This window comes from Crocodylus porosus, unplaced genomic scaffold (assembly GCF_001723895.1).
Source record: "Crocodylus porosus isolate Cpor-Errol unplaced genomic scaffold, CroPor_comp1, whole genome shotgun sequence".
In the NCBI taxonomy this organism is placed as follows: domain Eukaryota; kingdom Metazoa; phylum Chordata; order Crocodylia; family Crocodylidae; genus Crocodylus; species Crocodylus porosus.
In genome coordinates, this window is record NW_017728947.1 from 15,690,894 (window position 1) to 15,702,452 (window position 11,559).

Genomic DNA, 11,559 nt, shown 5'->3' on the forward strand with positions numbered 1-11,559 from the left:
TAGGGTGCCTGCCGGCACTGGGGGAAGGTGTTCAGAGATGCTAAGGGGGTGGGGAGAGGTGCCTGCCCCTCCAGCAGGGGAAGAGGTCAGGGGTGGTGGGGAGCTGTGTGGCTGGACTGGTGGCACCAGAGCTAGTGCCTGTACTTGCAGGGGTGGGGCAGCTGGGAGATGCCACCGGGGTTGGGGGGACTGTGACCAGGCTGCCTGGCTTGGAGTAGGACCCCCCCAGCCCAGGGTAGGGGGTGCCACAGGCCTCCTCTTATCCTCCCTCCAGCCCATACCAGGGCTGGACTCGCTCCAAGTGGGACAGGGACAGCTGGGGGCCCCCTTCAGCAGGGCTGAGGGGGAGCCAGGGGCTATGGGTCAGGAGTGAGAGGCACTGGCAGGGCCAGGGAGCTGTGGCTTGGGAATGAGGGGTACCAGCAGGGCCAGGGGACTGGGTCAGGCATGCCAAATACTGGCAGGGCTAGGGAGCTGTGGGTCAGGACTGGCTACTGATCTTTACAAATACATCCTGGAACAAAAAAAGTTGAGAACCACTAGTATAGGGAACAAAGTGCTGTTTAACAGCGCAAATTCAACCCCAAGTTGTGAGGTCATAGCACAAACCCTCCATGGCCACTGTAAATCAGTCTAGGCATTTATAGGTGTGTTGTGGGGGGGGGGGGAGGGGGCTTTAATTAGCGCAGCTCTGAACTAATTAAAGTGCCCAGAGCATCGTGTATGTCAGCATCCCCACACTGAAAAATGGTGGTGGGGCACTTTGAACTAAAGCTCATTGAAATGAGGTTTAGGTTAAAGCACCCTGCTGCCGTTTTCATGATGCTGGAGTGTGGTAAATGCCATACTCCAGCAGACTTGATAATTGAGTCTGCTCCAACGTACTGTAATTACAGCTCGTCGGAGCAGCCTCCCTGCATGTGTATAGGAGCCCTCTGAGTTAGACTACCAGCTAGGTGTGTGCGAAGCGGGCAGTATTTGATTCGCATATGGTGCAGTTCAGAGTACAGTGATTTGATTCACTGATTCAGATCACTCTCCCAATTTTCAATTCGGCCAAATCTGAATCTGAAAATTCGATTCTGATTCGGAGAATCAGCGATTCAGCCATAGACGCGGCTTTGTTTTTTCTACGTACCTTGAGGTATGTAGAAAAAACATAAAGCCGTGTCTGTGGCCAAATTGTTAAATCTCTCAATCAATTTGGAGAGACTAATGGGTCTCCTGATTTTGATTCGGATTCAGCCACTTAATTGAGCCAAATCTCCTCCAATTTGAATCAGTGACTGAAGCTTCTTCACACAGCCATACTAGCAGCTGCTTCCCTATGGCATTAGTTTGGACATTTTGGCAATGTGCTCTTAAGTGTAGTAGGTTCTACTGTGGCCCGTTCCAAGCCAATCTATGTAAAGCTTCTGCACTGAAGGTCCTAGTGTTTGCTCTGCTTTAGGTTGAATATTGCAATCTCTAATACCTAAATGTCATCTGCCATTTACAGTCCTAGTGCATGGCTTATAAAAGAGTAATGCTTGTTTGTGCTCTCTTGGTTTCAGGAGGAGAAACGCCTCAGAGAAAAAGAAGAACAGAAGAAACTTTTGGAACAAAGAGCCCAATATGTGGAGAAGACCAAGAATATCTTGATGTTCACTGGAGAAGTAGAAGGATCAAAGGAGAAAAAACGTGGTGGTGGAAGGGTATAGGATGGAGTCTTTCTTTTTTTTTTTTTTAATTTCAAATATGATAACTGAAAGTAACACAGGCTAGCTATACCAGTTGTTCAGTGATGCTGTACTGGAGGGCCATCCAAGATTCTTTTAGGTCAGTGATGCTCAACCTTTTGACCCAATAGATCTAGATATTTGGCAGCAGGGGAGCAGTGCCATGCCTTAAGTGGGAAGGTCCGCAGGCTGGATGACACAGTGCCTTGGGCTGGATCTGGCCCGCAGGTCAAAGTTTTAGCACCCCTGTTTTAGGTCGTCACTGAACTGAAGGCATCTCTAGAATGGAAAGTAGCATTTAATACCTCTCCAAACAAGAGGGCAGTACAGAAAACAGAATGCTTTAGCTAACTGAAGTAGTAAGAGTGTAATATTATATGTTTTAATACTCAATTTGAGATCAGTTTCTTAATGATAGGATAGGAATGTTTTGGGGATATTAAGGTATAAAACTAAAAATATGTACCTTCTCAGGTAAATGGTCACATCGCCTTATAAATAATTGGGTATTGGTGGAGTTCTAATTTTTATTGCAGCGTTCCAAAAAAGGAGCAGGGGAATTTGATGAGTTTGTCAATGACGACAGCGATGAAGATCTGCCCGTGTCCAGAAAGAAAAAGAGGAGGAAGGGCAGTGGTAGTGAACAAGATGGTGAGGAGGAGGAGGGAGAGAGGAAGAAGAAAAAGAGGAGACGGTAAATAGTTTAGAACTTGTAACATTTATTGCAGTTCTGCAGTATCAGTTAAGTGTTTCCTACATAAAACCTCAACTTACCTTTCTGAATAAAAGGCTTAAATTGCTCGTTTTCATATAATCCACATAATGTAGGGTGAAATGATCAATCTGACACTGCATGAAACATTATGCAGGAGTTTTGTATAAATTTGGATGTTCTTATTTTTTAAGACCCCCGAAAACCGATGAAGGAAGTGATGATGAAGAAAATGAAAATGGCCCAAGACCTAAAAAACGACGACAACCCAGAGCAGAGAAGAAAAAGGCTGTAAGTTTTAATACGGTGCCCTTATTGTCCTAATATACATTTGGAAGATTAGTGTTGCTAAGTTCATTATAGTGATACTGAGAAATATTGCCAATATTCCTTGGAAAAAAAATCTGTACCATGCTTTCCCGTTTTTGTCTTTTGATGGAGCAGTAGTAGCAATAGTAGCAACAGAGGCACTTATGTCAAATAGTTAACATTTTGTTTTGTTTTCTGTCTACTTGTTGGGGCAGCTTCTCAGGTATCTAAGTTATTTTTGTTTTCAGTTTACTACACTAAGAAACATTATTTTTCCATTTCTTTCTACACAGCCCAAACCAGAACGTCTGCCTCCTTCAATGAAAGGAAAGATCAAATCAAAAGCCATAATTTCCTCTAGTGATGATTCTTCTGATGAGGATAAACTCAAAATTGCTGATGATGGGTATGAATTTCAAGAGAAACTGATAGAGGTTCAAGTGACAGCTTTCACCTGATTTTAAACCAGTCTAAGAGTTGTGTTCTTTTTTCAATAGATTGTCACTTCCCATATGCCGGGGATTATCTTCCATTTAGCAATATGGAAAGGCAGGTGGTTATTGTTTTCAGGCTAGGAACTTAGTCTGGATTATGATTATATTAAATCTAAATGCATATATTAGGCAAATGTTGTCCAGATGTGGTACTGAAGGATTGATATTTTTCTCCTTGCTAAATCTGAAGTAATCACTCTTCTGTATTTCATTGCATCCAAATTTGACAAACTTCTCACTTCTGTCCCCACAGTCCTGCAAGATGAGATAGTTAGTTAGTTTCCAGTGGCCAAGTAGTTTGTTGTTCTTGCCCTTCTGATTCCCAGTCACTAAAATTAAATTGATAAAAGTGTAGTACTAATACATTTTTTTTCTTAAATAAAATTAAACGCTATGAATGCACATCACTGTCAGTATTTTAAAGGGTATCTCTAGAAAAAATATGACTTAAGCCTCAAAGTAAATACCTTGTGTCCTTAAATTGATGGATTCAAAGATATCCTGTTAATTTGAATAGGTTAGTTGTGGTGGTCTGTTTTGTTTTTTTTTCCCCCGTGTTCTCTTGGTTGACCCATCCAGTTTGCCAGTTACCCGCTCTCATATCTTAACTGAATGACTACACTAAGGACAATACTGAGAACTACTTCATTTTGGTATGAGACCAATTTCCATTTTAGAATATTTCAGTCCCCTTCCTCCTGTTTTGGTATTGTCAACATTATGCTCAAATTGTGTCATAATAAAAAGTAGGAACGCTGTATTTTAGTAGTCACATATACCAAACACCAGCAAGTCCCATTGATTTGTAATTAGCCAGTAGTGACATTTAATGATAGGAAAAGCAGTCATTGTATACACTAGACTTAACATATGGAAATCACAGCTATACACTATGTCAAAGTTTTCAGCTTTAATAATACTACTTTCTCTTTTTATAGACATGCCAGAAACAGCAACAGTGATTCAGATGATGCTGAACAACAGCAAAATAAGCATGTTGTATCTGACAGTGATTCTGATAACAGGAACAAATCTGGTAGTGAATTAGGTAGTCCACGGAGGTCCAGTGCCCGCCCATCTGATGATGAGTCTGACAGTGACAGGTCAGTCAGGAAGAGGAGACAGTCGGATTCAGACCAGTCTGACAACGAATCTGTGCAGTCCGGGAGAAGCCGCTCTGGAGGTTCAGAGAATGAATCTCGTCCAGCTTCTCACAGTGCTGATTCAGACAGAGATTCTGATAGAGGATCTGACAATGAGGGCTCTGGCAGAGGGTCTGGCAATGAATCTGAACCAGAAGCATCCAACAATGAGGCGTCTGAAGGTGGATCAGATGATAGCGATTGAAGCCAGTGGTTTTTTTTTAAATTGTTTTGTAAATATACTTCAGTTACAAGGTGGGGAATTTTTATATTTGAAAGCTGTGATTTAAAAACCTTAATGTTTTAGTAAAGCTGTTGTGAAACTTTCCTTCTGTGACTTTTTTTTCTATCAAGTTGTATGTTACTAGCCACCAATGAATGTTTCTCTGTAGGCATATGGTATATTCTTACACTGAAGCATATAGATGAAGATCAGAAATACTGTATCATGTAGTAAGCCCACACATGAAGTGGACTGCATGTAAATGCTTTGTCAAGCTCCCGCAGTTCCAACCTTGTTAAAACGGTGTGTCCATGCAATGTTACTACTTCCAGAAAAAGGAATAGGTACACTTTCAAAATATTTTCTCAAATGGTACAAAGAACTCTGGGGTATTTATATCTTTGTTTCTGAATAAAGAGTAGTGGTAAACTTTTTTACTTTCAAAAAATACATTTACTGTGATGCAACTCCTAAAATTTTCAAAAATACATTCTTATGGCTGCTTGTTTTTCTGGTATATTTAGAGAAAACAAAAAGCAAAAAAAGATGGAGGTTTAAATAAAGTCATAAAATTATGACATTAGGTGTGTAGATGAAATAAATATTTTTAAGTTGGCAGGCGAAAAACAGATGTAGAAAACTCTTTTCATATTATGTGGAAAGGGGAGAGATCTGTCAGTGTCATAATAAACTGTTACTAACATCTGCTTGGAGTGACTTATTTTACATCATCCTATTAAAGATATTCTGGCACAATTTTTTTTTTAAGTTTTAGACTTCAGTGGAGGAGGAAAAAAAAGATAATTGATTCATTCTCATTTTTAGTGCATGGTTATCGCTTTAAAAACTCCTCAGCTTAATTCTGTCTGCTGTAGTGGTGCTCGTCTTTTGGCCTGCAGGCCAAATCCAGACTACAGAGATGTTTGCTGTGCACAGGTCCAGAAATTTGGCAGTGGGAAACAGTGGCAGGTTCAGTCGCTGCAGCTCTGTTGCCATGTGCCCTGGTGTTTTGCTCGTGGCTGTATTTTAATTAGTGGCATATACCAAACTCCAGCAGGTCCCATTAATTTGTAATTAGCCAGTAGTGACATTTAATGATAGGAAAAGCAGTCATTGTATATACTAGACTTCACATATGGAAATCACAGCACCAGAATGAAACCAAGGATTTTTGGCTCACAAGTAATCCCAGTGGGACTGAGAGGTGGAGATCTGCTAAGCATTAGACTCCTGAGAAGACTCCAGCCAAGAAGCCTTCAAAAGGTCCAGCAAAGTCTCCTTAAAGAAGTCCTTCCAAATTAATATGATTGCTATTTACAATATAAATACATTTAATTTAGCTATATTACTCATGTATAATTGAGTACAAAATTCTGGGATATTTTTGGTGAAAATAGGGTATCGGGCCTTGTTCAGGAACCAATCCCAATTTATAACTTTGTTTCCTATGTTTTGACTTGCAATTGAGTCCTGAAAACCATGTCTTGTAAGTCTGACAACTGCCTGTATATGATGCAAAACTAAATCCAAAGCAAGCCTCAAGGTGGTGGTAGTGGTAGTGGTGGGGGGAGGGAGTATTTGCCCTTGTTTACTACTTTCCTACTTTCTTTTCATAATTGGAAAGACCAGAGGGAGAATGAGAACCAGCCTTTGTGGTTTTGCTTCCCATGTATTGGAGGGATGTAGTTGTCTGTTGCTGTCTCTCAGCTTTACCGTACAGCATATAATCTTTGAACAAGATGTTCTACTACTTGCTTTTGCAAGCACAGCCAACAAAGCAATGTTTCTGTCCTTTTGGCAGTATTCCTCCTTTTCAAGAAATAGGCAATTGGCTTGGGTATCTTAAATTATTTAATGAATAGCCATAATTCAATCTTTTATAGTAAATATCTATTATAATAGAAAAGCAAATCTTTTTCTCATGGATACTATAGCAACTCTGTTAATGAGGTGTGTGATAATGAGATTAGAAGTGCTTTGCCTCTCTAGAATTGTGCTTTCTGCCAAGTTTTGACACCTTAAAATGTCATACATTGGTACCTGAGTACACCCTACTTGTAATAAGCAGCTGATACTTATTTAGGACCAAGAATGAGCAGTTTGGGCCCTTCACAGTAGGAACACTTGTGAGGTAATCTCATTGACATTAAAAAAAACAAACCTGGAATTTTATAGTTCACCCCCCTCCAGTTTTCTCTTTCACAAATGTGTTTTCAACCGTGCTTAGTACTGGGAAGAAGCAGCTGTCATTGCTGAGTAACAAGGCATCTGTGTGTAAACATATTCTTTATAAATGTCCACCTCTGCCTCTGACTCACAAAATGCCTGTAATCCATCAATGTTGGAAGCCAGGTGCAGACAGACATGGGAGTGTGCTGTCAATGAATGAATCAATCCAGGAGAAGGGCTACGTTAGCAGCTCTGTAGATGAAGTTGTGACAGTTTTATTTTTAAGGTTGTTTTTTCTGGGAATAAATTGCCTGTTACTTGAAATTTCTCACTGACTAGAGAAGAGAAGACTTGAGTCATAAAGTTTGATTAATCGGAGGGGTGGGATTTGGGTGAGGAGGGAAGGGGCAGACAAACTGAGTTCTACTTGTACAAGAGAACGTGAATCTTTACAAGTTGTGCTTTTGTGAGTTAGGATTTCTCCTACGGTTTCCTTCAGAAGGTGCAATAGCAGGAATGATGTTTCTGATTCTGTGCAGCTTTATAACAAGAGATAGGTTGGGAAATTGAATCTACAGTGCTTCCTTGAGAACCTTGAAGAAAGAAATGCTGGATTGCATAATGCCTAGATTATAATCTAAATTAAGATAGTTGGATTTTCATTCCCTGGTAGTGCTGGTGCCAGGGATTGTAAATAGAATAAATAGTTACACTCCCATCCTTCCTTCCAGTGTAAAAATGGTTAGATTATGACTTTATGTAACAAGTTTCAATAACACCACAGTCAGCAGAGAAGCAGGTAAACAAAATAATGAAGTATTTCTTGTCCTGTGAATTCTAGGTGAATTCTTTTAATATACATATTTATTATTTTTATTTTATAGTAAGATAGTTTATACCTTATGGAAAAATGAGCTCTACTGTATTTTTTTGTTACTGTTGGAGGGATATTTGAAAACATTTTGGACCCATTTCTTTGCCTTCAGAAACTGGTTTCTCTCTGAGGGTTCATTTGCTCTTGTCCAGCTACTTGCGTTACGTTCTTTCCTCTCCCAAGTGGAGACCGAACAGTTGGGATTTTATCAACTTAGATCTCCCACATTAAAGGAACTGGTCAGTACTCTATTTTAGCTTGTTTCTGCCTCCTGAGTCTGATCTGGTGTCTCAGCCTCTGACTCAGGGATCCGAGGGGCAGGAAGAATATTTCTGTGAGCCCCTTCTGCAGTCCAAGTAGATAATGCACATGGGTTACAGGGGTAGACCTAGGATTTCACGAAAGGGGGTGTGGGAGCAGTCGCTGCCACTGCAGGGATGGCTGCAAGTCCTGCTCCCATCCTCCTTCCTCCTTCCTCCCCACCCGGATGGGCAGACCCCACAGTGGGAGCAGCAGCCAGAGACTTAAATCCCCAAAGTAACAATTCTCCTTCACCCCCTCACCCTGCCACATATTGGTACCAGTGCCTTCACTGTCCCGGGGCTGAGGAAGGCTCCAGAACTCCTCCAGCTGGGCTGCATAGGGGCTGGCTCAGCCTGGGCCAGTGGCAATTGTCACAGGTGCATTCCCCCCCGCCTGCTCCCTGCCAGCCTGGGAGCAGGCATGGGGAGGGCAGGGGTATTGCCTGTCCACTGCTGCCACTTGTGGGTTGAGCCCAGCCCCCACGCAATGTGGCTGGAGTGGAAGATAAGGTCCCCACACATTCAGGACAGTGCGGGCACTGGCAGCAGCAGGTAGCAGAGATGCCCAGCAGTGCAGTGGCTGCATATGACGCCAGCCCAGCCACTGATGTGTGCCCATGGACAAGATTGAGCCACTCTTGCTGTCACCCACAGCTCTTGGCGCTGCACATAGAAGCTGTGCACCCTAGGGCCAAGCCAGCTCCTGCCTCTATGGAGCCATCCTGCCCTTTTGGTGGGAGGGGTGCATGGAGGCAGGAGCCAACCCAGCCCAAGGGTGTGCGGCTTTTCAGTGTGGTGCCAGGAGCCACGGGTCACAGCAGGAGTGGCTTGGTCCTTTCTGAGGGCACATGCCAGGGGCCAGGCCAGCACCACATGCAGCTGCTGGGTCTGAGGCAGTGCCATACCACAGGGAAGCCAGAGACACTCTGGCTGCGTGCCAGAGCATGCACTGTGCTGCTTTTTTTCTGGCATGTGTTTTTGATCCCGGGATTTCCTGGTATCAAATTTAGAGTCCGCACTGACATTTTTTCATTCCTAGCATGCCTCTTGCAGCATCTCAAACTGCTTTGAGACACCACAACAGGCACGTGCTTGCTTGAATGGAAGTGTCCTGACTGTCTAATGTGTGGGTCGTGGTAGCAAAGACAAAGAAAGGCAACTTCTTAACTCTAAAGTGGCCTGCAAAGACTGCCAGAGCTGTAGTCAGCTAGGAGAAATTCAGTATTTCTTAAACTCCTGCAAAGGCAGGAGAAAATAAACACTAGATTCAAACTGGAGGAATATAACCAAATATTCATCTTCCTCCCTTCAGGGCTCCCTATTTCTCTCCTAATATTTGTATAAAATGTAAACACCACCATGGAAGCTGGTGATCCGAAGTGGATGTAGTAGCTGAGAAAGGGTTCAGGAGAAGATTTCTGTCCCAACAAGTGGTGCATGCTGAAAAAAACTGTGAGAAGCAGCAATTTAAGGTAAATAAAATGTAAAACAGTAATTAACATTTTGAGGAGGGTAAGGCATGGAGAAAATTGGAAGGCCTGGAAGAAAGTATCAGTGTGATTGCTAAAGTTCTAGATATCACCAATTTGAAGGGAAAAGATGCAGAAAATGGTCATGTTGGTTGTTGTTTTTTTAAGGTTCATTTAAAAAAAATCTGTATCATGGAGTGAGACCAGCTCATCCGGTCAGACCAATAAGTGCTGTGACTCAAGATGGAGCCAAGGCTGTAAGCGAGCTTGTGAGAAAAAGGAATTTCAGTAGCATGCAATACTGTCTGTGCAGAAGTGATGTGCCCTGAGAAGGAACTGTAATCCTTTTGGCCCGAGACAGCTACAAATTTTAGGAATTATTTGTTCTTTCGATCCCTATTGTTCAGGCAAGTTGTCTTATTTACTGGGGATTTGATTCCTTTATTTATTCCTGTTTTTTAGTTTATGTTAATAACTGAAAAATATATTAGTGGGAGTTTTTATGTCTGATGCGGCACTGAAGAACTATTAACTGAGGCAGCAGGTGTTAGTGGGTAGGGATTGGACCCTAGATTAGTAGGGCTGAGTTTTGTCCTTAGTACTCCTACTGTGTTGTTGTACTTACAATATCACTTCACTTCACTTCTCTGTGTGTCTGCTTTCATCCCCTGCCCAACCATTTGTCTCATCTAATTTAGACTGTTCCAGATAGGACTCCTTTTACTGAACTCCTGGGGAGGAACCTGAAATATCTAGGGTGATGCTACTGTACAGCAAATTAGTAATAGTAATACAATGTGAAAATCAGAGCTGGCCTTAGGGAAAATGGCACCCTGGGGGAATGTGTATTTTGCCCCCCTCTCCTCCCCAAGTCAGCAACACTGCTGCAGGCAGGGATATGGGGCACAGTCTGGAGGCAGAGTGGCATGGTGCACCAGGCAGGCAGGTAGTCAGGCACCGCTGCCACTGTGCAAGAGCAAGGTGGGTGGACTGGAGCAGGTGCCATCCTGCCCCTGCCCCAATGTGTCTGGCTCGGCTCCTCCTGAGCAGCAGCTAGAGGTGGGGGTGGGATGGGCTGGGCACTATTCCCCCTGCCTGGGGCAGGGATCAGCCAAGGCAGAGTGGGGTGGGAGGAGAGCACTGCTTTGAGCATGGGTTTCTCCCATGTTTGTGTGGCTGCTTGGTGTGCCCCTGACCATGGCACCCCAGGCAGTCACCCATGTTGCCCATCTCTAAAACTGGCTCTGGTGAAAATAATAGGCTTTAATTTATTTTAGCAGTTCCATAACTGAAGCATATTTTTCATAAAGTATTTATAGTCCATTTTATTTCATTTGATTTACTGAAAATACAGCCCAGCCTCCGCTCTAGATGCAAGAATATAAACACAGATTGGACAAGTCTTCACTGTTAGTATTCTTCTAAATGCAAGCCTGCTTTTTCATATCCAGCCACCTTCTCTTGGGATCTGGCAAATCAACCAATTCAGAATTTGACTGCCCTAGGTACAGAAGCTCCTGTAAGTCATGCTAGCTCCTTTTTTAACTTGAACTACAGTGCAAGCTCCTTGGTGTGTAGACTGCTTTACCTGCTGTAAAGTGCCAAGCCTTGTTGCTTGATAGATCATTAAAAATAACAATGCATTCCCAAACAAGTGGTTTGGATATTTCTAGCCTTTTTCTCACTCTTTCCCTGCTGTAAATATTTGCAGGCTGGTAGTTTGTAGGCTGCAGTAACTTTCCTTTCCAAAGAGCTTACTTTAAAAGAGCAAATAAATGCATATCACTATTAAGAGAACACAGGCCTTATTCTACAAACTTTTAGTCATGAGACTTTGGCAGAATTACTCAGGTACCAAGGGATGATCCAGAGAGGAGGGGAGTCACTTGATTTCATGGCTCATTACAATCTACCTGATCCCTTCTAAACTCTTCATTCCACAGTTGATAATGACTTTCTCTCCTTTTAAATGGTCTTGATGTTCCACCAATCAAACTTTCCTTTGTTCAGCAATTCTGCTATTAGCTGCTCCTAGCAATGAAGCTCCTATTTCACCACCCTTCAGATTGCTTTTAACTCATTCGAATGAATTTATATTTGTTTTTACTTCAAATTTAAACTGAATAATACAGCCCTAGGACCACAGC

The 11,559-nt window shown here is 42.5% G+C and overlaps 1 protein-coding gene across 1 annotated transcript in view; it reads left to right on the plus strand.

Annotated features, from left to right (window-relative positions):
• The window catches only part of CTR9 (CTR9 homolog, Paf1/RNA polymerase II complex component), a 30,672-nt gene extending 25,369 nt beyond the window's left edge, over window positions 1-5,303 (plus strand). The window contains exons 21-25 of the mRNA XM_019551923.1: window positions 1,554-1,694; window positions 2,255-2,412; window positions 2,625-2,721; window positions 3,033-3,145; window positions 4,172-5,303. Of these exons, the coding sequence (XP_019407468.1) occupies window positions 1,554-1,694; window positions 2,255-2,412; window positions 2,625-2,721; window positions 3,033-3,145; window positions 4,172-4,580 (918 nt within the window). The 3' untranslated portion in view covers window positions 4,581-5,303. The remainder of the gene's footprint in view (window positions 1-1,553; window positions 1,695-2,254; window positions 2,413-2,624; window positions 2,722-3,032; window positions 3,146-4,171) is intronic.
• The last annotated feature ends 6,256 nt before the right edge of the window (window positions 5,304-11,559 follow it).